Genomic DNA, 24978 nt, shown 5'->3' with positions numbered 1-24978 from the left:
AGGAGCCTGGCCCTTCCTGGAGGCTGAAATGCTGGAGCTGCCTGGGCCTCTCACCTATGTGGAGTTAGGTCCCTCTTTTTTGGGGTTGCCCTTTGTCCAGAGAAGGGCAACTAATCTGTTGAAGGGTCTGGAGAGCAAGTCTTAAAAGGAATAGCTGAAGGAGCTGTGGGTGTTTAGCCTGGAAAAAAGGAGGCTCAAGGGGGACCTTATCACTCTCTAGAACTCCCTGGCAGGAGGGTGTAGCCAGGTGGAGCTCAGTCTCTTTTCCCAGGCAATCAGAGAACATAGTCTTATGCTGCACCAGGAAAGGTTTAGGTTGGACATTAGCAAGAAATTCTTCACAGGAAGGGTGCTTTGACATTGGAATGGGCTGCCCATTTCAATGGGAGGTGGTGGACTCCCTGTCCCTGGAGGTGTTTAAGGAAAGACTGGATGTGGTACTTAGTGCCATGGTGGTGTTCGGTCCTAGGTTGGACTCGATGACCTGTCTTTTCCAACCTAATTGATTTTGTGATTCTGTAAAATTGTCCATGCTCCAGGCAGCCGGTTCCTAGGCCGAGTCAGGAGAGGCCACATCCCTGCCGAGGCACAGCGTCCCCAGCGCCCCGGTCCAGGGCCAGGCCGCTGCCAGGGGAAGGGGGAACACCGGGCCGCCCGGGGCCAGGAAACACCGCCCCCGGGGCCTGGGGCCGGGCCGGCGGGTGGGCGGAGGGGGCCGGGCTGGCGGGCGCTGCTCCGCGGCGCTGTGGGAGCTCGGAGGGTGGCGGAGGCCACGAACCTCGTCCGGGGAGCGGCGCGGAACGGAGCGGGGCGGCCCCTCGACACGGGCGGGAAGCGGCGGCGGAACTCGGCGGCCGCTCCGCGGAGGGTGTGAGCGAGCGCCGCGGAGACGCGTGCGGGACGAGCCGGGCCCGGGCGGCGGGAGCGCGGCCCGGGGCTGCGGGGGGAGGCGGCGGCGGAGCGAGGCGAGGGGCGGCCTCGCAGGGCGGAGCGGCGGGGAAGGCGAGCCGGCAGCGGGAGCGGGCGTGCGAGCCCCACGGGCCGAGCGCCTGCGAGAGGGGGAGGAGGAGCCGCCCCGCCGCCCGGGGATGGTGAGGAGGAGGCGGCGGCTGCCGGGAGCCCAGTGAGGCCTTCGCTCGGCGCCCGCCGCAGAGCCCGCCCGCCTCGCCGGCCGCCCCCTTCCCCCGCTCGCTCGCTGGCTCGCTCCCTCCTTCCCTCCCCTTCCCCTGGCTCCCTTCCCCTACCGCCGCCGCCGCCTCCTCCCCGGGCTGCAGCCATGTAAGTGACCCGCTCCCCGGCTGGGAAGGGCTGGGGAAAGGAAGCGCCGGGGCCGGGGCCTGCTCGGCGCGGCCGCATTGTGCGGGGCCGGGAGGGAAGGGAAGGGACGGGAAAGGGGGCGGCCGCTCTCCCTTCGCCTTCCCCGGGCGTGGGCTGCCCCGCCGGCCCCCGGGCACGGCCGGGCGGGGTGGGGGGTGAGGAGGCCCGGGCTTAGGCGGCCTCGGCCGGTTGGTCCGTCCTGCTGGCGGGCCCGGAGCGGACAGGAAGCTGTTGGCTCCCCGGGGATGCGGTGGGTGAGAGGGCGGCGGGGCGGGGGTCTCCCCTCGGGCCTGCCCCCGCCCCGGCCCCTGCGCGAGCATCCCCCGGGAAAACGGCGGTGGGGGCGGCTGGGGGGTGGTTTGTGATATTTCTGGAACAGCGGAGACCGAAGTAGCCGAGGACCCCCCATTTTCCCAGCTCCCCCGCCCCCATTTTCTCCTCTTGTCTTCTGCGGCCGCGTTGTTCAGCCCAGCTCCGCTTTGCGGACCACTGAGTGTTTGCCGACGGGGGTGTGATTCTCTCCGTGGGCATTTGGCGTGTGTAGGTGGCTGTGCAGCGTTTGTGGACTTGTTTTTTTTGGTGTTTTTTTTTTTTTCCTGTTTGTTTTTTTTTTTGTTGTTTTTTTTTTTTTTTTTTTTTTGCAGTCGTGTTTTGCAGAGGTTTAGGGAGCTGTCTGCAGATCCCCCCCGCCCCCCAGGTGAAAATCTGCAGTTGCCGAAATGTATGTTCTTAGGGACTTGTAGGACTTGTGTCTGTTTCTTTGTAAAACACATAATCAAGCATATAAACATTCTGGTACTTTAAATATATTTTACTGACAGGACACTACTGATGCCAGCACAGTTTGCACCTTATCTGTGGTGTGTGTCCTCCCGCCCAGCCACCCCTGTGGGAAATATTTAACTGTTTTGCTTTGTTTTCCTACCACCTCTATCATGTAAGAAGCAAATACATATATTTATACCACAGAAGGGATGTACATTTCAAAATACAGTTATAAAAGAGAGTTACTAACACTTAATGCTGAAGAATATTTGTTTGCAGGTAAATAAATTTGACATACTGTATGACTAGTAATTACTTTCATGTAGTAGTTAGTTTCATGGTGACAGCCACAACATTTTTCTGAGTTAGCAGATTTAAAGACACTGTGGAACTACCTTTGATTTTTTTTAAATAGTAGGGTTTGTGTTGTGTGTGGTGTTTACAGAACTGTTTTTGGTGTGCAGAAGTGGTCAATCAAATTTAAGAATTGATCCAGTGTCCACAAGTCACTTTCAACTCCAATATTTACTTACAGTCTTATAAAAACGTCCTGTAAGTGCTTACGTTAACAATTAAATAGTTTCACAACTGTCTTGATTTCTTTGGAGACTGAACAAAACTTCTGCTACCAATACTTTAAAATGGAATTTGATTAAATATATATCAGGTTGGTACCAAAGTTCCGAGCAGCACAGTTCTTAAATTATACGAGCAAAAACTGTAAAAGGACTTTTTCTTGTTTGGGAACATAAAGAAGATTTTGTCTGGGTTGCAGAGGAGGTTATGAAGAAGTCGTTTTTCTGGCATCACTCAGTTTTGAAATAGGTAGTTTAGTTTGTCCTATCAAACTGTTGTTGTGTTTGCGGCATGGACAGTCCGATGTCGTAACTGTGGCCCCTCACCTGAACAGCATTAACCTCCTGTCTATTGATCAGCAAAGGCTGCAGAGCACAAATATTTCAAATTGCAGTTTTGTAAACCTAGATTAGGCTAACAGATTGGAAAAAAAAAAGAGGTGGGATATGGCTTTAGCGATTTTTGTTTTCTAGTTCCCATTTCTCCTGTAACTTAGTATCTGAGAATCCTTTGTGAACCTTGTCATCAGCTGCACTTGCTGCCATGAAATTCCAGTTTAGAAGTGGTGTCATTGGACACATAGTAGCAAATACTGGTGACCACACCTAAGTCGTGGCCCACAATGCCTTTTTGTAAGGGAAGCGAAGATGGTGGAACAACCTGGTCCTTCTAAGCTTCCTTGAAAGCTGTCTGCCCAGATTTGGTAACTGGGTCATGGTGCAAAGCTGCTGCAGGCTCAGAGGGCCTTGAGCACATTGGAATCACTGCTGCTGCCATGAAACAGCCAGAGCAGGATTTGCGTAACGCAGGAGATGTACTTCACTGGTCAAAGCCTGGTGGGAACATCTATCTGTATGCTCCACTTGAAATCTTGGCTGGAGCCCAACTTTGTTGTGTCTGTGCTGTTTAGGTGCAGTTGGCTGTCAGCTGGGAGCTTGCACTGGGAAGGGAGCGTAGGTTGCTCATGGCATCCCATGTAACGGGCCCGAACGCACCGCCCTGGCCCGGTCCAGTTCCAGTGTGCCTCGTCTGCTCTCATGACACTGTCATGTGGCTACACTAGGCAGACTTGGCAGCTAGATCCTGTTTTGCCTGGTGCTGCTGCTGTGCATTATGAGGATGTGTAAGGATGTGCAGGACGTTTGGGCTCAGGGTGTCCTGGCAGAATCAGGAATGTGCCACACCAGGGCAGTGGGCATTGGTAACTGGTGGTGTGACAGGGCAAAGTGTTAGCACAGGAGAATGCTTTTTTTGTAATCTGCTTTCTGATCTGGGCTAATGAGTGCAGCCCGAACACAGTCTGACATGCCAGGACTGAGGCTGGTGGGTCAGTCTCCCTTTAGTCCCTTGCTTACTCTCCCTCATGAAGATGAGGTGATTACCATAAGTGCTCCCACATCCCATAAGCTTAAGCTTCAGCAGTATGGAAGACTTCCTTTTCTTCCTGATCTGCTCTGGGGTGTGAGTGGAAACAAATACAAAACTTTTCATTGGAAAGAGGACAGGAAGTACAGATTAATATTTCTACTTTCTTAGAGAAAAAAAGGTGAGGATAATGTATAGAAGAGAACGAGAGAAGGAGCTCTAATGTGACTCTCCCAAACACGGAAAAGATGGTTCTGCTCCACCTTCTGTTGAATGGTTGGTTGGACTGACTCCTTAAAGCAGGTTTCACTGCTGCAGTGCCTAGGGAAGTGAGTTATCTCATTATTTATGAAGTTAATAACCTTTAAGGAATTAATATGTACGCAAAACCGGTGTCACCATGATACAGTGCTGATGTCATGCCATTCATGATTTACAGCACTTCAGCTGCGTGAGGACTATTCCAGTGTTTAAAAAAGTATTACAGAACTGCGTATTGAAAAACAAGCAAAGAGGAGACTAAGAGAAAGACCAAGTTGTTTAGCTTTTGACAGTATTCAGTCCTGTGCAGACACAGACTGGAGCAGCCAGGTCATACTTACCTCAGATGCCCTCTCTTCACTGGGAACCATTCCTAGATGGCCATAAATGAGGACTGTAATCATTCTTTTTTTTTTTTTTTTTCTTTTTCCCCTCTAAGGATTTTATGGAAAAGGAACTTTTTCTGGTTTACACATCTTCAGTAGTACATTGACCTGTAGTTAACTTGCTCTTCTATTCCGAGAAATCACTCTTGCTTGCTGCCACTGTCTTCAATAACGTCTCTTACTAAAATAGATGTATTAGGCACAGCTTGAATGTGTATTTTAAAATACAGTAGATAGAGCAGGTTTGCTGCTGCTGGAGCTGTGTCTCTGGACATCTTGTTAGACAGTGAGAGGGGATCCCCAGCTCTTCATATTGCAAAATAAAAATAGCTTAACTTTCTCCGTGTAAAGTAAGTGCTCTGACATGGCTGACTGAAGCACTGAGGTGGGACCCATGCTGCAGGCTGGTGTCAGGAAGTGTTTAATGTTTTTCTACTTTGTTGTGCCATGGCTTCTTTACAAAACTCTCCACCCCTTTCACCACCCCTCTCCCCTGAAAAGAGGTGGGCAGGTAAAGACACATCCTTGAGAGCACGGCTGTAACAGCAAGTGGGAAACGTTTCTTGGATAGAAATGGTAAGGAAAAGGCAGTCCAAGATGCTTGGACACCACAGAGAGGAGAAAAAGTAGTCCCTCTGAACTTTGTATATCTTTGTTGATGTGCTTTTTTTTGGCTCTGTTGTCACTCAAATTTGGATTATTAAATGACAGTTTAGCTGATGACAAGCAGGAAGCTGCCAAGTGGTAATCCTGGCAAGTGTTAACACAGGAAAACCTGGAGTAAGTTAGCTGCAGATTGGAGAATTCTGGTACTTCATGCTTTTTGATCTTTTTAATAATAGTATTTCCCTCTCTACAGCCTAGTTTGTCTTGTAATTTCCTTTTTTATGTATGGTTGTTGGAAAGGATATTGATTGCTCAATGCCTCTAAATGGTTGAATTCAGGATGCAGAGGTAGGATTGCACAGTCCCTGCACCCTGTATGACACAAAGTTAGAAGCGTTAACTTTCACACCTGGGTGCTGCATTTCCATACTCAAGCTGTGATAATCTTGGGGGTTTTGTTCAACACTTTGCAAATTGCTCAAGCCTCTATGTAAGGTCTAGTCTTCTCTTGACATCAGCAAGCAAGTCTAGCTTGCATGGCTGTTGTGCATTGTACATGGCCATTTTGAAAAGAAAAAGCCTGCTGTGTTTGTCAGGTTCTATCCTAATTGCTCTGGAGCTCAAGGAGTTTGTTCCAAGGTATCTCTGGCAGCTGTGGATTACTCGTCTCTATTCTGCAGCATAGGGTGTTCTCATATTTATTTATGAAATTAGGAATTCTTACATGTCACTTGTTCCAAGGTAATTTTTTGTGTGTCTTCCCTCCCTCAGGCAAACATCTGTTTTGTGGAGTTGATAATTCTAACTAGTGAGCTTGGCAGATTTGTAACTTGGAAAAAAAAACCAAACTCACCTTGTTTCTGGGGAGAACTTCAACATAAACTGTTAACTGGAAAAGCTGAGGAATAGTAACAAACAGTGTAGGTTTGTAGGCAGAGTGTCAGGGGAGTGACCTCCTTTCTCCGTCCATTTCTGCTGGCAGTGATGGAACTTGTTCAAATTCGAGCTTTGTGCTTTGAACGCTGCCTGTTTCAGATCACTCTGATGTGGTACAAAGCCCTCTGCCCCTGCTGGGGTTTCACTTCTAGGTAGGATTCATTTTGACCACCTGTTTTCTTCCATCCAGTGTTGTGCCTTAGTGAGTTATGGGGAATTAGTTGCTTTTTAATCTAGTTTCTGATGGATGGCTATCACCTGCATGCTCAGAGATAATTGATGCAGACGTGCCAAATGCATGCAGAGATGGTATATATTTGTCAGGTGGGAATGGAATGTCTCTGTGGTAGGTGAGAGACTCCAGTAAAAGCCAGCTCTTTGGTGGCAGTTTACAAATGCTGCTGGCTTTTGTTTTATTAAACTTATTGGTTACTGCTGGGATTTTGTCACCAATTAGATTTTTTGATCACTCAAGTAATACCAAATTGAATGGCAGCCTGGACACTTCGGAGAGCACAGAGGAATTAAAGGAAAAACAGGGAATATTTGTACTACAAGCAGAAAAATAATCAGATTCAATTTAGAAAAATAATAAAAGCTAATGCATTTGGGAAGAGATTACATTCAGTGAGGGACAGAAATGCACAGAATGTTTCTGTGGTAGTCAGCCATGAGCAAGGCACGTTCTCAATAAGAAATGGCAATCTTGAGCTATTGAGAGGGATTTTGTATCATAAAGCAGAGGGGTAAAAATCCCAAGTTGTGCTTGGGTATATTTCACTGTTATAAAGGCAGCAGCAAACTGCAGTGAAGGAAGAGAAATGAAATTGATCAGGGTGCTGTAAGGGCTGATTTGGGATCACAGTAAGGTATGTGAGCTTTTCTGTGGTTGTTTGTATACCTCTAGGAGAGGTAAAAGTTAGAAATACCAAAGGTGGAGAAGATACTTTTTGGAGAGTCAAGGAGATCTGAGTGGGATTAAGGGGATGATGCTGAAGGCAGGAAAATCTGAAGCAGGATAGGAATTTTACTGTCAGAGGTTTATCTCTAAGACACACTGTGTGCTGATTAATAGACTATTATCAGGCTGTAAAGAAACTTTCCAGGATATGTTCTGGAAGTCTTCTTTACCAGGAAACAATGAAAACTGTTTTTTGTGGTATTTCAGAATTTTTATTGTTGCAAAGAATGAGGTGGTGTTGCAGACATGAAGGTCTACTAGGTAAGGTCTTGAATCCACCTGTAATTCAGAAAGCACCAGGTAGTATTGTAAGTCTGCCCATGATCAGCCTACTCAGTGAAGAAGCAGGACTTTAGCAAGCCTGTATTTTGGCACCTCCACCTGCCAAGATAAATTCTTGTGGAGAGCTAAGCCCTTGTTTAAGATTTGTAATAATAATAGAACAGAAAAATCTCAAACCAGCAATGCAGCAATGAAAACTACTCCCTGTTGTATCCCTTGTACATCTACAGCATACTTTGAGATGATGGTGTACTCTTGTTTTGATTCTTTTAGAAATAGCTGGGAAGGAGGAAAACGGGACAAACCCTCATCCCTCTTGTGGAGCCTTCTCCTGGAGTTCAAGAATTTCAAAAGAGTGATCTTTTGCCATAAACTGTTTTTTCAAGAGACATTCCTGCCATTATGAATGAAGTAGCGATAGTGAAGGAAGGCTGGCTTCACAAACGAGGTAAGTGACTCTTCCTTTCTGGACAGTAAATTGACTCCATCCCTTTTTAATCTGGTGTTTAGCAGCATGTCTTGAAATAATCCATTATTTTCCTGTTCATCCTAGTGGGAAACAGCACATAGCACAACAGCATGTGCCTGACTTTTTTTCAAGCTTTAGAAAATGCACATATAAGGGGTTTTCTTGTGTGCGTGTAGATGTGTTCACCAAAAATTGGTGTCAACTGCTTTGAAAATGATGATAAAGGTAGCAAGTGAAGGAGATGCTACTTAGAGTATTAGAGGTTAAACTGTAGTAAATAATCTTGGTTTGTATGTAGGTCTGTAACTTTCCTTTTTGTGGTAGAAGGGGGAATTGAGATGAATGTTTTTGAACAGTGAAAAATATGCCTGTATTTTGTGAGCAATGCTGTGCTCTTGCAAAAACTTGCTAGAAAATGTGCTATTCTGTTTGTGTCTGAACTGCTCTGGGTACCAGTGTCCTGGACAGGAAGAATAGCCTTGAGTCTGTGCACCCTGTGCATTTTGGTTGTACCACCAATGACATTTGATTTTTTAAAAATTCTTTATTCTTGACTGAATGGCAAAACTGTAAAGATAGTCACATGTATTGTTAGGCTTTTTGCCTTCTTACATGTTTTCTTCCCAAAACAAAGGGTTTGTTCTTTTTTGGGGAGGTGTTCATTTTCAACTACCACAGCATTGATCTTATAGGGTATTTGACTTACCTGTTTCTTCGTATTCTACTATTGTTCCTTGGAAAGGAGAGAACGGTGTTAGGTACTTTCCATGATAGTTTCATTTTTGGACCAAAAACAGAATCTGTATGTTCCAGCAGTAGGGAAGCTTACATGGTTTTGCAGACTCAGGATTTTTTCTGGAGGGTTTGCAACAATTTGCCTGAACGTGCAAAGGTTTAGCATAATTATTTATGGAAGAAATTTGAAATTTGAAGGTTATCATTACCTTGGTGAAGGCTGGTGGTTCTTTGGCAACAGTAAGAATTTTTAGGCATTTAGAAAACATGTTGATAATGTGTATTTTAAGAGGGTGGAAATGTATATTTCTAACAATTGTATATGCAGTGTAGTTTAGCATATTGATGCTTGATGTACAAATGTTTTGTTCAAGTTTTTTTAGGGGAGTGTGTGGGATTTTTCTTTGTTCTGGTTTATTTCCGGTGGAAACACCTTTGCACTCATTAGCTTAACTAGCTCATTCAGTAATTCTGGTGTACCCAGGCTGCTTTGTTCTGACAAAGTATTTGAGAACTATTCTGTGTTTGGATTAAATAGAAGAAAGAAACACAGAGTTATACTTCTCATTATCATTTACCTAGAAACTCTTCAAATCAGAGATTTTTTTTTTTTTATTTTTTTTTTAGTGTTAAACAATGTTTTCAGGTGGTTTTTAACCATCTGTTTTAGCAGTTCTTCTTGCACTTACCTGTAATTTTTAAAAAAATTATTTTATTTTGAGGAGCACTGCACAAAAATCTGAGGGAGAAGCATTATTTTAAACAGTATGGAAAAGGCATTGTCAGGATGATTCAGAGGCGCATGTGTCTGAAACTTTTAAACAATCATGTTGTATTTCAGGTTTGTCTGTGTTCACTTTTGGGAACTGAATTTTTGTTGTTTCTAGGATTACAATAAAGCTACTTTCAAGTAAGGAGACCTCTGGAGGAGGTAGTAAAAGATGCCCAGATCTCCTGATCTGATTTTTTTTTTGTTGTTGTTTTAAAATTGCCTTAGAGAAACAGATTATTATCTCTCATGGTTTGCTGATAGTATTATGATTAGATTATGTGCTGAACACGTTCCCATTTTCAAAATATTATTCTGTATGTTCCGCATATTTGATGCTGCAAATTTGTGCCCAAACTCCTAAACTGTTAAACATACCTTGGCATTTTTTGGATGCCAGGTTTCATAATCTTTTTAACCTGCTTCCCAATGCCTTTTTGCCCTCTTCATATGTGCGGTGACACCTATTTCATTCCACAGCATTGACTTTGCAGCTGTTAATTCGACGTTGTCCTCGTGAGGAGGTTTTTAGAAAGCAATGCTCTATCTTCTCTTCAGCCTGCTGGTGTCAGCCCTGGGAATCTCTTGGTTTTTGTAGCTGTTCAGGGATAGGTTGACAAATTCAGTTCATTTGTCTCTGTCTTTGCTGGAGAGTAACTTATCCACTCTGTGTATTTTGTTCAGCATTTTTTTTTTTTAATAATCTACATTTATTGCCAGACACTATCAGTTTGCTGGCTCTGCTAGATCAAGTGCTTCAACCACAGGATGTTTCCAAAACTGATGTCTGATACGGTGAGCTTCTGAAGTCAAGGCATAAACAATAATTAGTGCAGGGAGGGACTCCTAAAGGGGGGATTTCAGATATAAGAGACATATATATATAACGAATACATATATATATAGTGTTTGTCTTTTAGATAATTTATAAAACCAAAGGTTGCACTGCATGTATTTTTTAAAGATCCTAGGGCTTTCCACACAAAAATATTTTAGGCAGTGACTGGCCAAAATCCAGATTGGGCAATGATGTTCTCTTAACCTAACGTTTTCCATAGCTTGGGTTGGGTTTGGTGTCTCTTACAGTTCCTGTCCCGAGCAGTTGAACAGCATGGCTGTGTGCAGTTGAACAGTTGCTACATCTCACCCCAGAAATCGCTTAATTTTGGTGGATTTAATGATTTGTGTGATAAATCAGGCTGCAAGGTGCTCTGGAGCCCTTCTGGATGGCAGGTGTAAGTAAGCATAAAGCCATCATTAGCAGGAGCAGGTGTTTTGGCCTGGCAGGGAAGTAGCAGGGCTTTCTGGAACCGTGGAGTTGTTTTCTTCTGTCAGCATGCTTTACGTTTATGTTTTTGTTTCCAAGATTAAAACTACAAATGGAGAAATGAAATTAAACATTGCTGCATGACTGAGAGCTCTTGGCAGTTCTCTAAGTCGGTCACTAAAGGAAGCTCTACTTCCAGTAGTGCAGATGTTTGTTTGTGCAGGGGGGCCAGTCATGTCCATGGCATGTCTAACCTCAACCAGGCAGAAATAGAAGAATTCATGAATGAACTTTCCCCTCCCCATCCCTTTCCCCACTGGCAGTGCTTGGTGCTGTTACTCAAATCCCAGCAAGGACAGACTCTTGTGACCACTCTTTGTATAACTTGGCTGGACTGTTGCAGCAGCAGGCTGGAGGTGTGGAGGAGCTCAGGCCTGGGGTTGGTGCACTGTGTGTGTACATCCAGTGTGTGCAGTGCTGGTTGTGTGACGCTGAAGGTTCTGTTCAGTGGGAAAGGATGGGGGAAATGATTCAACACAGAGGTGCTATAATTGTGATTGAATATGAGGGGAGAAGGAGAAAATTATCCGTGCAAATTGCTGCTTGTTGAGCTCTGAGATTATAGGTTTTCTGAATGTATATCATGAGGATCCTTAATTTTTGTTGTGTGTGGGGAACTTTTTGGAGAACAGAGGTGTGCCCAAGTGTATTTTACTTGCTTTACTGATCCATTTTAAAGATCTCATTGGATTTCTTGCATCGTTCTGTTCTGGTCCCTGTTTATAAAGGTCTTTCTATTGTTTTCAGTGTTCATCCTGTTTGTTTTTTTTTTTTTTAAGTCTTTCTGCATGGCTAACAAAGAGGGGATTGTGCGTTTTGATACTCTGTCATCTCTGTCCTCCCTAGTATGTCCGGTTTTCTTATTAGGGCATAAACTTGTATGAAAAAAAGGAGTCTTTTGGAGGCAGGGAAAGAGGGGGAGGGAAAAATATACACTGACATTTGAAAAAGGAATTGAAAATCTCCATTTCGCAGTCTGAGAAATCGGAAGCAATTATAAGAAGCTGGAGAGACCTGTGTATTTATCCATTAATATTTAGCAGGAAATGCAGAGCTATTTTGTTTTTTAAATAGTATGTTAACACCACATAGTAATTTTAATCATGAAAACCATCACATATCCTACAAATACAATTTTTTATGGACTTCAGGCAGGTAAAACTATTTGACTGATGGAGTCTCTGGCTTACAAGATGATCAAAACTGATAGAGACCCTTAAATGAGAAATAATACATAGGATACCTACTCTGCTTCTGGATATAATATCTTCTTTTTCTTTTGGTTAAAGAATTATTTCTGTAATGAATGGAGTGATACAGACAACCTAATAAATAACAAGTGGCCTGTTGTGATTTGTCTTAGTATAACTTCATTGTATAAAGTGGATGCAAGATCCATATGTAAAATACAAACCAGGACTAAAATGCTGATTGGTGCTCTTTTAACTTTCTCTAGCAGAATAGCACAGATGGTGAACTTTAGCTTTGTTATTTTGAGCACAGGTTCATATTTTCAGTATTCTGTTAGTGTGAATCAAAAGAGGATTTTGCAAGATATGACCAGGTATATTTTTAAGCCTGGGAGTCCCTGGTGTTGCTGTTTTTCTTCACCTCTTCTTTCTTCTCTCTTTTCTGTTCTCACCATGTTCCCTACCTCTTTTTCTGTGTGTGTGTGTTTTATTTTGGGGTGTTTTTTTTGTTCTTACCTTGGTTTCTGTCTGTCCCTGAGATGTAGTGATACACTGTCTTGGTGACCTGTGTAGTCAGAACCTTTGAGGTTCAGATTAGTTCAAGGATCGTCTGGCTTTCATGGTATTTCAAAGAATGGCTGTGGCACTTGATGCAAAGGATCCTAAGAGCCATCTGAACTCTGAAGATGCCAGCTATAGAGGGCACAGCTGCTTCAGAGGAAAAGCTGGGGGGAATGGAAAGGTAAGAAACAAGACAGGGACTGAACGAAGAATGGAGTGGGGAAGTTGTGACAGAGGGAAAGAAACTGATGCTGTTTCTAGAGCTGAAGGGTTGGGTTTATAGGGAAATCTGTTGCTCTTCTTGTTGGAAACAAAAGATAAGCTGTGTCAGTTTGTGGTTTTCCTTGTGTGTCTCTTTTTCAACACAAGGGGCAATAGTTTTGCAATTCTAGCTCTTGGTTGCTTTCATTTTGCTTGTCCTGTTCTGGGAAAAGGACACTGGGGAGGAACCAGGAAATTGTCAACCAGTAAATCTGACCTTGGTGGTAGGCAAGATGCTAGAAACATTAAGAAAGGATGAGATCACAAAACATCTGGAGAAATATGAGCTGATAATGGCTAGTCAGCTAGACTTTTGGAGGGTAATCTCATTTGATGGAATTATTTGTGGAGAGGTCACAGGAAACAGGCTCTATGCAGTGTACTGTAAAAAGTTTGCTCTGGATGACAGGGGAAGTCAGAAACTGGGGATCAGCTGGTGCAGTGTAACTGTACTGTACTTCATCTTTGAAAGAGCTGGTGTAGCCTAGAAATGGCTCATCTTCCTTTCACAGAGCAAACTACTTGTCTTTGAGTGTTTTTGTTAATTTCCAGCATCCTTTCAGAAAACTGTCTTCTAGAATGTTTTTGCATTAAAATCATTCTTTAATCCATAACTTCACCTTTTTGAAGTGTGGCATCCAAATGTTTATTTTTCCAGTAAAAATTACTCCCAAAAATTCTTTATTCCAACATTTTCACAAAATACTTTCAATTCTTTAGAGAAGTCATGCTGGGTTAGATGTATTTCTCATTGATTTTAAACTGACTGGAACTTACATGCAAGTGACACTGAACACTCTCGCTTTGAATGGCAAAGAGGAAGAGCTGGGATGTTGATGCCCACGTTATTTATGTCAGTCCTGGAAGTTTACTTTCATATTCTCTTTTATTGCACATCAGAATCGAAACAAACTAGGTCTCAAATTTATCTCTAAAAGTGGGGTAGCGTCATAAATTAATGTTACTTGTTATTAAAAGGGATTTGAGAATGAGGGATCTAGGACGTTGCAAGCCCTGTAAAAGCGAGCCTGGGAATACTTGATACAGTGGATCATGCAGAAAGTGCCTGTATTGGCTTTGATTTTCTTTTTCACGGTTCCTTCCTTTGCAAAAAGGGAATGGAAGGCCTCTGAAATAAAAAAGCTGTCGATGTTTTCTTTTCTTCTTTTCTCTCAGTAGGCATATTGAGAAGTCATCAGGTTTGGATGTAGGAAGAAAGAAGTACTGAGTGAGTATGCTATTTTGAGGTAAAGAGAGGAAGAGAATAAAGCTTGCTCGTTGTTCCTGCAGGGGTGGTTTTAGGCAAGGTGCTGTGCCATGCATTTAAAATTTGGCACCTCGTCCTCACTTGGAAATGTCTTCCCCTGCAGCCCCTGTGTGGATGCCAGAAGGTTCCTTCCCTTCCAACTGGTGCTGCTGCCACTGTGTAAGCACCATCAGTTGCACTCCTTGTCTGTGCCTGAGGCTTCCCCTGCCCAAACTTGCTCCTGGTTATCCCTCATAGCCTGTGACTTTGCCATATGAAAAAGCTGGTGAGGACTTTGATGCTCTTAGAGCAGTATGTGGTGACATGTGGTGTCTCTTCTTTCATACACTTTCTATGTTACAAATACTTCTCTTAAAAATTGGGGTAGTGGTTGGTGTCAGATTCATTTGGGAAACAGACCTTGATATCTATTGGGGAAAAAAAAGGATTTGCTTAATATCTCGACATTTAATTTTAATGTATTTTAAAAGAGAGAGCATTGTAAAAACCGAATACCTGTCAGCTGTGTGTGGTTGTTCCCCTTTTACATATTGGACTAGCTGATTTACTAAGAAAAAAAATCAGTTAAATCTTATTTAAAAGTCATCTCTCATGGGGGAAGACAGAGGAGGGATTATTATTTTCAGATGCATTATGTTGTAGGTACAATGTGCTTCTTAAAGAGGGAACAAAAACCAGGAAACTATGTGAGGAAAGAGGAAGAAAAAGAATGGAGAAAGAAAACCACCATATTAGGTGTGAAGTAGTGTGTTTTTGTGAGAAATATTTACTGCAGCTGAAAGGGGGAAATAATGAAGACTGACTTTGAGTGCAATTGGTAAGCATGCTACAGACCTCTGGGATTATTCTACCATCTCTTCAAGTTGAGCCAAACATATGAAAAAGATAGCTGGTCAAATAACATTGTGAAATTTGTCAGTTTATTCAAAAGTGCATGGTCATATTTGAGGACAGCCGAGGTAAACAATTATCACAGACTGTGGGCAAGTTAGTTACTGTTTCCCCGAGTCTCTTGGGTAAGTTGGGAGAGCATGTTTTGAAGTGCTGTCCAAACCCAGGCCTTTGGTGAACTGCATGTAGAAATACAATTTGGAGTCAGTGGTTCTGTGCATGGCTGCAATGGTATTTCATGCTCATACCGAGACTGAGTGCAGCATCTGAGAGTCATTTATGGGGCTGTCAAATCAGTCTCCTCTGCCTGTGCTTTACTAATGGACTCCTAATGAGAACCACAGGATGAGCATGCCAGAGAAGTGGGCTTTTTGTTGGTGGTGAACCACAGCCTTCACAGGAGATACCTGTTTTGGGAGGGAGCTCCAGCCTTAGAATGGTTTGGGTTGGAAGAGACTTTAAAGATATCTAGTCCAACCCCTGTGTCATAGGCAGGCAAACCTGCACTAACTAGACTGTGTTGCTCAAAGCCCTATCCAACATGGCCTTGGGCAGTTCTAGGGATAGGACATCCCCAGCTTCACTAGGCCACCTGTGCCAGTGCTTCACCACGTTCAGAGTGAAGAATTTCTTCCTTAAATATTATGTACTCTAAATCTACTCTCCTATATTTGAAAACCATAACCTGTCACAGTAGGCCCTGATAAAAAGCCTCTCCCAGTCTTTCTTTAAAGCCCTCATTATGTGTAAAACGTGAGCAGTAAGGTCTCTCCAGAGCCTTCTCTTTTCAGGCTGAACAGCCCCAAACTCTCAGCCTGTCTCCATAGGAGAAGTCTTCAAGACAAGCATTATTTGCTGATGGAGAGTCAAAAGGTTGACACTGGTGTGCCGTGAAGTGGACTTCAGGTGCTCATGGAGGTCAGGCTGCTTATAGCAATTGCTACTAATTCTCAAATTTGGAGTGCAGCCCTTATGTTTATGTTGGCTTTATACATCAGTTCCCACCTGTAGAAGTCACAAGATTTTTAAAGTTTTGCCTGTTTTTCTTCCTGAAGCAGAGAGGGTTGCTAGTCCTCATGATGTTGAGAAAAATTGGAAAAGATAAGCCAAGTACCTGCTTCATGGTTTACACTAAGCAGAACAAAAAGGCTGATTAATTACTCGTCACAAAAACCTTCAAAAAATAGAGGATTTGAAATAATTTGTAGTGTGTGTTTTTGTTTTTCTGGCCTCCTAGCCTTAGCAGTATTAGTACCCTGCTATTTCTGCAGTTGTGTCAGAGGGTCTGGGGATCACAGAACACATCCTAATTATTATCTGCAAGATGCTTGGCAGGTCTAATTGTTAATAGAAACATAGAAATGAAACTGTATTTGAACTGCTTTTTTATTTATCAAACTCCCCTGAAATAAATCTTAAGATTTAAGAGAAATAATACTTAGTTAAAATTTTTGCCACAGCTTCCCATACAAGGCTTTGTATGTGCCATATTACAAATGACAACATATTGCTGCTGCTTTGTGCAGAATGTAGTTAAACTGGTGTGGAAAATATTTGCACTAAGTAGGGTTTATGCCCAGAATGACAAGGCTACACAAAATTCTGTATATTTTTGGTTTTATGCCTACGCTAGGGTTTCTCAGTTGAAATATTAGTAAATAGTTACACCCTTGAACAACCTGTTAAGCAGCTCAAAATCCATTGCCAGGACTCTGCAGAGTGGGAATACAGCCTTTTATTTACTGGTTGCTTTTCAGGGGCTTCCAGGCATGGATTGTCTGGACTGGTGTTTTTACACTTTGTATGTATCCCTGCTCCTGTCTGTGGTCAATAAACCATTTATAAATAGCAATCATTTAACTAACTGAAAGTGTTTTCTTTGTAATGTAGATTTTTCTTTGTCTTGTTTTATTATGTTTAACTTTTCATCTTGCAGTCTCCTTGCCTTCCTATGCTCATTAAGTAAAATGAAAGTTTGGCAATACCAAGGAATAATTCAAGATTCAAATTCGTAGTTGCATAGATTTAGCTGTATTAAATGTTTATTATTCTACTGGCAGTTTATGCATGGAGCAGTCTGTAATCCAGTTGTGATTATCTGTGGTGACAGTGCTGGTTGTAGGATTTGGAAGTAGTTTTCTGGGTGGACTTTGATTTCTGTGCAGAGGATAGGTATCTTATGCCATTATAAATCCACTGATCCAATCGTTCTGTGTAAAATGCTCTCCATGTTGCTGGGGCAGTGTATTGAGAAAACCGCGCTTTAGATCATCACGGGCTTTTTTCCATAATTAAAAAAAAAAAAAATACTACCTTTCTCCATGGTTGTTACTAAAAAAATGGTTCATGTGCTTTAAGCATAAAATGGATTGAGTTGGAATGGACCTTAGAGATCATCTAGTTCAACCCCCCTGCCATGGACAGGGACACTTTCCACTAGATCAGATTGCTCAAAGCTCCATCCAAACTGGTCTTGAACACTTCTAGGGATGGGGTATTCACAGCCTCTCTGAGCAGCTTGTTCTAGCACCTCACCACCCTCAGCCTAAGGAATTTCTAACCTAATCTAATCTAAATCTTTTCTCTTAGTTTGAAACCATTCTCTGTTGTCCTTTCACTGTCTGCTTGTGTAAGATGTCACTCTCTATTTAATCCCTCTTAAAGGATGAAATCGGTGACTTTAATACTGTCTTTGGTGTAATTTTTCAGACAGTGAAAGAGTAGATACTATTTGACTTTTTCAATTGGAAATTTTGTTTGCATCAGGGATAGATGTAAATCTGGTCTTTTCTGATGTAGGTATGTTTTTACTATAGCAGGAATATTTGAAAGGTATATAACTGTTGTATCTCCTGTTGTAGAAGTCAAAGTTACCTTATCACTTGCATGATAAGAAAAGCATTTATTCTAAATAAGAATTAGGGGAAAATTGCATTTTCATTTGTGGAAAACCACTGCAAACTTGCAGGCAACAACCTCCAGCTGACTTCCAGTATCTCTGTAATGCCTATTGAACACTTTTGTGACAGCTTGTTTCTGTTGTTTCTGCTGAAGTTTAGCCTGTAAAGTCAAGATATCTTGATCTGAGAGATGGGAAGATGGTTAAATTACATCATCATGGAAGAATAGCAGCATACTTAGCTTTAAAGCCATTCACGACTACATTGGCACCCCTTTGTTATACAGTGTAGCTGAAAACGAACTGCAGCAATAATGAACCAATCCATCTAAATCACAGCAGCTGAACAACTGACTGTTCTATCTCAAAATGCAAATGCTTTGTGCAGAATGGATTTAATTGTAAATGTTTGCTTAGTAGGGAATATGAGCCTTTTAGTTTGTGACAATAATTGTGAATACAAAGACCCACAGAATTTTAGGGTTTACATAGCTTGTCCCTGTTCTCATAACAATATTTCAAAGTCACTTTTTTAAAATGTACCATTTGGCTTTTTTCTAGCCAGTGAATAGAACTCTAAATGCCCAATCTCCAAGTGGTGTTTTGGAAACTGAAGGATAAATTTAGCTCTATGTACTTAGATCGGGCAGAATTTTCTGTTATATTTCTTTCAAATCTATGTTAGGGCTTTTACGTAGTTCCAGATAATAAGAGGAAAAAAATGCTGACTTTCAGAGCTTGGATTTGTTTTGCTGTGCAGAAATGCCAAGTGTAACTTAGAGTATTAAGCATTTTCTTTGAGGTTCTAGTAAGGTGCCTCTCAAACAATTAAAAGGTTACTGTGAGGAATTTCTTTTATAGTCAAACTAACAAGCAAAACCCCTCCGTATTAAAATCTTCATTCTTTGTTAAATTCCTGAAGCTTGACCACTTGAGTGCAGCTCAAGAGGGTGAATCTCAGTGATTTGAATGAATTAAAATAAAGCGGCATTGTCATTTTGGGAAAGGAAAAAGCTCACCGAGCTTAATCAAAAAAAGTGAGAAAGCAGGAATACCTGCCTCCAGGCTGTTCTTAGGTATCTGTGAAAGGAAAAACAGATACAACTTGGAAAACAGAAACACACAAAATGTGCGTGTTTATGCTTCTGTTGGCATTTTGTGTGTTCTTTAATAGCCTTCACATGTGGATTAGTCCTTCTGAAAAAAAGGCAACCAAGCCCCCTGAAGAATAGGCCTTTGTGACACTGGAGAAGTTTACTGTGCCAAAGTTATGGTAAGAATTTGTAAATTTTGGCTGCTGAAGTACTTCCTTCCCCTGCTATGTTTTTATGTTGAAAACTTGTAAGTGTGGAATAGAGGATGTTTTTTGGTTTGGGTTTTTTTTTTAATGACAATGCAAACATTCATTTCACAAACTAAGCTGCCCGTTCACATGACGCTGCTGCTGTATATAAACACCCTGTTGATCTTGTTCTGCAGAAGTGTTTGTTGGGCTTCCTGAGTCACACGGAAATGCTCCACTGCTCTTCTTGGGGCTGTGCTGTGGACTTGGGCTGTATCTGCTCAGATATAGTTACCAGATTAATGTCCCTGAAAGACATGTTTTTACTTGGAACAGGGCCCTCGAAGTTGGGATACTTTTCTAAGCCTCATTTTCTCTGTGTTTAAAATTTTTCATTCTGCTATCTCGGGAATAGGTTTTGTCTTGGTTAAAGCTGAACCTATTGGGAAGATGTTTGGTGCTTCACAGTTCCAAACCTCTCTTCCTCTTACGTATGATGTTATTTCTTCACACAGATCTTAGTTTGTGGCAGGCAATAACTCAGGCTGAAAGAGCTGTGCAGAGCACACAGGCCCAAGAGGATGCTGGTGGCTGCACTGCCAGGTGAGCCTTCCCAGCAGCCTGGGATGCAGTGACGGTCTGGGCAACACAGTTGACTTCACAGGGGTTTTCTGGAGTAACCAAGGGCAGAATTAGAGTCCAAGGCTAGACTGTCATGGTGACAAAATATTTAGAAAACATTTTCTTGCTTGAAACAAAGGCCTGGATTATGCAACACAAAGTACTGTCCCAGTGTAATAAATGATGCTGTGTATTTTTAAAGGGTTCTCTGTGTTCCCTGTCAGCTCTTGCCAGATTCAGCACGTTCAGGTAAAATGAGGCATTTTTCCTCCAGACTGTTGCTTTACAAGCTGGGTTAATTCTCACCCTTTATGCAGTAGGGTTGCAAAGATGTGGCAGCCAAATGTGACCTCACATTTTGAACACAGTGGGACAGTCCTGTTAAAGACAGATGCAATGGAGCACTGTCTTCCCTTCAGCCATGGTGGCTCAGCTGCATTAAGAGCAGTTGCTTAAAACTTACACCTTGTAATTGGCATAGACTGATCTGATTTCTAGTGTGCTCTGTGACTGGACTTGGTGATTGCTTTTATTGGGTTAGAATGTGCTGTTCTTGCTGCAGTAGGAGCTTTTTGTTCTGTAGGTGTTTCATCCTTCCCTAATAACTCATGTAACTTTCTTTTTGTTAATGCCTGAGGTTTTGTGATGCCCTAGTCTTACCAATATCTACCCTCTGACTTAAACGGAAGCCACAAGTCTAAAGTGTCTGTAGAAGATTGTTCATTGACAATAATATAAAATGATTTTAAGATGAGCAAACCTATGAGAATAGAATGAAGCCATGTACAGTTCGGTTCAGCACACTGCACCATTTGAAATTAATACATACTTTTCCCAGTCTAGTCTGTGTTTCCTGGGTAATATCAGTTGTAATTCAGAGAAAGCATGATTTTACGTGTATCCCGCCTTCTCTGCTTAGAGCAGCAGGTGGCCAGATTTCTTTCTGAAAAATAGTGACTTGTCTCAGCTCTACAGCAGCTCTAAGCAGGTCAGCTGCAGAGACTTTTTTAATCTTCAAAGTTGATTTTTTCAAAGTTCCTGTAGTTGTTGGACTGTACTGTTATTCTTGAAAATGGAAAACAAAAGCAAAACATGGAGGAGGGGAATATACTTTTCTAAGGTTTGCATCATCTTGCATCTTTGTATGCTTGGCATGTAACCGTGTCCTATTCAGAGTGCTGCTCGTTCTCTAGGCTGCTGCTTTGTCCCTACCACTAGTTCCTCTGTTGCACTGAGCTACAAAACCAGCTGCTTTTGCTTTTCATACCTATTTTTACCATCTCTAATTTGCTATTAAGATGTTAACTTCTGCCTCCCGTTAGCCTAGCGTGTGTCTATACTGTGACTACAACGTAGAGGCAAGCAAGCACTTACGTGCTTTCTCTTGTGCTACCCTTTCACACTTGGGAAATGGTCCCTGTAAACAGCTGCAGTGCTGCTTTATTGTCCTCTTCAAAAGCTCTGGCTCCTTGTGTTGCTTATAAAAGGCCCCAATGAACTTGTAATGTGTGTGTACTGAGACTGCTGTTCCCAGCGATGCCCAGTATCGGTCCCCCTTTTTGTATGTGTCTGTGTCTGGCTTTCCATTGTCCCTGTCCTGTGACAGTCAGCTCTGCAGAACAGGGACTGCCTCATTGTTCCATGTGTACAGCAGGTGGCTCATATCCAGATGTGTATCTGAAGTTGCTGTGTACTGCAGTAACAAAAATCATTTTTATAGAAAAGCTGCATCTAAAATAGGGGGGAAAATTCAGATACACTGTAATAAGTTTTATGCACTTTTAAGGGTTGGGGTTTGGGTTTTTTTTTTATTAACTCTCTAGCATTGTTACGGGTAGGATTATGCAAAAAATGGATATATATGAAATTCTCTTCACATTTTAAGAAACCTTTGGCCAGAGGAAAGCTTTCTTCTCAGGATCTGCTCCAGGCTACTAGGAATGGGCTACTTCACAACAGCTCTTGTTGGTTTCTTGGAGAGATTTGTTTATTCCTGTGAATAGGGTGTGCTTATGGCAAAACCTCATGTTTCTGGAGACTTTCCTCTTTTCAGGCATTATTTTAGAAATGGAATGACACACAGCAGGATGTGTGGTTGTAGATACACATTCACGCTTCAGGGGCCATGCATACCTTTGTGACCATGTACAATCCTGTGCTTTTTCTCTCATCATTCATGTGGTGAGATAAACCATGGAGGGATGGTGGATTCATATCTCCTTTTTATGCCCAGAACACACAGAGAATGTATTGATACTTATCTTTCTGCTGACTTTTAAAATGCTCAGACCAGTTATTGGAGGTAAGGAGATAAAAATGAGGATATAGGGCCAAGCAGGCTTGAGATTTTATTCCTCAAATTTGATTGGAAAATTGCAGTTTGATAAAATTGCATTTGATCTGTTTCTTGTGTTTATGCGTTTTTTAATTCTGAATTATTTACATGCACTATGAGTGTTAGGAATTCTCTTACAGTTTTCTGAGTAGCCCCACTTTGGAAAGGGTGATCAGACTAGATCACCTCAAATGACTCCTTTTAATATATAATGTATTCTGTGATTCTTGTCCTGTTTAATACTGGGATATTGGGAATCTCATGCAAAGCCCATCTTGATTTTGAAGGAGAATAACAACCCCATTTGTAGAGGTGTATGTCTTTATTTTTCATATTCCTTGTGATAGCCATCAAACAGAAAATAAATAGCAGTTCTTCAGTTGTCAGCAGGCCTTTTCATTTTTCGGTGTTGACTGGTCTGTTCAAATACAGAAGTTGGGATTTTTCAAGGGAAAGGTTCAAAACTTATTTGCTTGTGCTTATTTGCTACTTTTTGTAAGTATTCTGCTTTCATTTATTTATTTGGCTCTTGTTGCTGTGATGCTTGCTGTCAGAAAGTAGAAATGTTTCTAACCTCATCTCAGCCTTTCTCATTCACTTTTTTATAGTCCTGGTATAAAAGAAAGATGAGAAATTTGGGGGTAGTAGGATGTGCAGTGGGACTAGCTCTGTTCTTTCTGGTCACCTTCAAGCAGGGCTTCTATTTTGTCACTGACAGAAGTTGAATTAGAGCAATTACAGCAACAACCTGTTGTAAAAGTTGAGGCCTGGGCCATGAGGTCCAGCTTATCAGCAGCAATTAATAGAGTAGTTCATGGATATCAGAGGTGACCTGGAAGTTCATCGTGGCTGATCTGGTGTCCTCAGCTACCACAAACTCACAAATTTCTTCCTTTGACTCCAGTCAGTGAGTGTCATTCATCAAGGCCTGTTTGTGATGATTTAGTAGCAGTCTTGTATTTTTTTGGCCATTGAGATGAGCAGTCACCTTCTGGAGTTAGATTCTATAAACGCGGTGATCCATAGTGTGTTAGATCTCTGCTGTTTGTTCCAGGGTAATAGTCACCTCAAACAGTTGACATTAAATGCTGCTTTATGAATGCCCTTAAGTTGTAGATTATTTCATAACAAGTTCTCTGGATGGTTGCAACTAAGAGTCCCAAAGGACAGAGTAAATTTTGGATCTGCTGTGCTATTTTACTTAGAAAAGAGAGCCTTTGAGGGCAGGGTTGAAGGCTGGCTCAGCCAGGAATGGGAAACCTTGAGCAGTGTGCAGCCTCTGGAATTTGTTTTATCTGAGACAATACTGTTGTGTGAAGTCTGGAGCCAAGGTCTCCATATGAAACTACGTTAGACCTGTGTTTGGATCTGTGTATGAAATGAGATAGCTGTAGTACCAAAGGGACTTTTTTTAATTCTTATTGTTGTATAACCCAAACTCTCTAGAACAGGGAGATTCTTGAAGGATGCATGTCTAATACCAGCTTCCTGTTAAACTTTCACTAATTATTTTAAATTATACTTAGAATCTGCTGTGGATGTTTTTAATTTTCTGCTTTGAAAACTTGATACTTCTTCCTTCCTTTCCCCACAATACCAGGATAGTGATAGTTATTTTGGAAATTTCCTTGTTCAGGTTTGGACTTCTAAATGCAAACAGCCCTTATGTCTGATACCCTCTTCCATTTTTCTGGGGCTGGAAATGCTGTTGCTAAAAGACCTATCCGTTGCCCTATTCCTTGTCGCCCAGGGGAGCTTTGTGGGTCAGTCAAATTGAAGGCAGAACATCTAGGAGCTGAAGAGGTATCTGGTACATGAGGGTACTGTCCTGGAACTGAGAATTGAAGCCAATCTTCCCCTGGTTTGCCACAAACTTCCTCCTTATACAATCACCTAGGACAGGGTTATTTTTCTCTCTCTGTGCCCCAGTTCCCTATCTGTAAAGTGGTGATAACAGCACTTCCTTACTTCATGGGGATGTTGTGAGGACAAATGCAGCTTAAGCTGTGGGGCTCTTGGATACTGTGGGAACTGGGAGCACAGATGGAAGAAGGGAAATGTTCCACATAAAAGCTTTCTTGTTCTTTGAGCCCAGTGGTAGATTATGAGCACTGATGTGAGTGTGACTTCCACTGAAGTCATGGCTTGACTGGTGCCATGTCTTCCCTTCAGAGATTTCCTTGCTCACTTCTGTGTGCTGACAGGGAAAGCCCTTAACATCTTTCTGAATGTGTTTGTTTGGGTCCTTGGCTGCAGTCTCTGTGAGCCCAAGAGCCTGGGTGAGTCTTGCTGTCTGTTTTCCAGTCTGGCCTGCTCACAATTACTGAATGTAGTGTGTACTTCTGGCACCAGCCACCCAGGACATTTCACAGACTAACTCACATCCTGGAAGGAGTTAAAAATACGTATGAATGGATTTTCACTTGCGAAATCCAGACTACTGTAGCAGTTACTCTGAGCAGGCCCTGGACTGCAGTGTGACCAGAAGAAAGCAATTGCCCCTGACATAACTGGTTAAATTTCTTAGAAACCACATCCTTTGTGTTGCCACTGACAACATAACATTCCTTAGTGCTTGATTTCAAGCAAAGCTTTATTACCCAGATGTACATGCAAGCATACTTTCTTCTAAAGAATTTCTGTCCAGCGTCACCATAGAGTGAAGCTCTTTCCACTTTAATGCGAACTTTATAGTCTTGTTTATATATAGTACAAGCAGGTAAGAGACAGGAAACCTATCTGCTTAATATGTACTTTGTGACATGTCTGAAGGGAAGGAGGCGGTGAGTTGAGTATTTGTTCAGTTGAATCTTACTCATGCAAATGAGTTTGGTTTTGGAAGCTTTTTGGGCCAGGAGGTAGACGTATACTTCATTTATTGCTTGCTCCTTGGAACATGGGGCTCATGTCATCTTT

The 24978-nt window shown here is 42.3% G+C and overlaps 1 protein-coding gene across 4 annotated transcripts in view; it reads left to right on the top strand.

Annotated features, from left to right (window-relative positions):
- Positions 1–694: 694 nt before the first annotated feature.
- AKT1 (AKT serine/threonine kinase 1) overlaps positions 695–24978 on the top strand; it is a 76217-nt gene continuing 51933 nt past the window's right edge. Inside the window, exons 1-2 of one of the 4 annotated variants that reach the window (XM_088166301.1) lie at positions 695–870; positions 7729–7903. In XM_088166301.1, the coding sequence (XP_088022427.1) occupies positions 7858–7903 (46 nt within the window). In that variant the 5' untranslated portion in view covers positions 695–870; positions 7729–7857. Of the gene's footprint in view, positions 871–1070; positions 1279–1544; positions 1568–4398; positions 7904–24978 lie in introns of those variants that run through there. The other 3 variants (XM_088166300.1, XM_088166302.1, XM_014871857.2) reach the window with 3 other exon arrangements.

The sequence above is a fragment of the Sturnus vulgaris genome, chromosome 6, assembly GCF_052056855.1.
Source record: "Sturnus vulgaris isolate bStuVul1 chromosome 6, bStuVul1.hap1, whole genome shotgun sequence".
NCBI classification, from domain to species: domain Eukaryota; kingdom Metazoa; phylum Chordata; class Aves; order Passeriformes; family Sturnidae; genus Sturnus; species Sturnus vulgaris.
The sequence above is the reverse complement of the archived record's forward strand: the minus strand, read 5'-3'. Positions and strand labels throughout refer to the sequence as shown.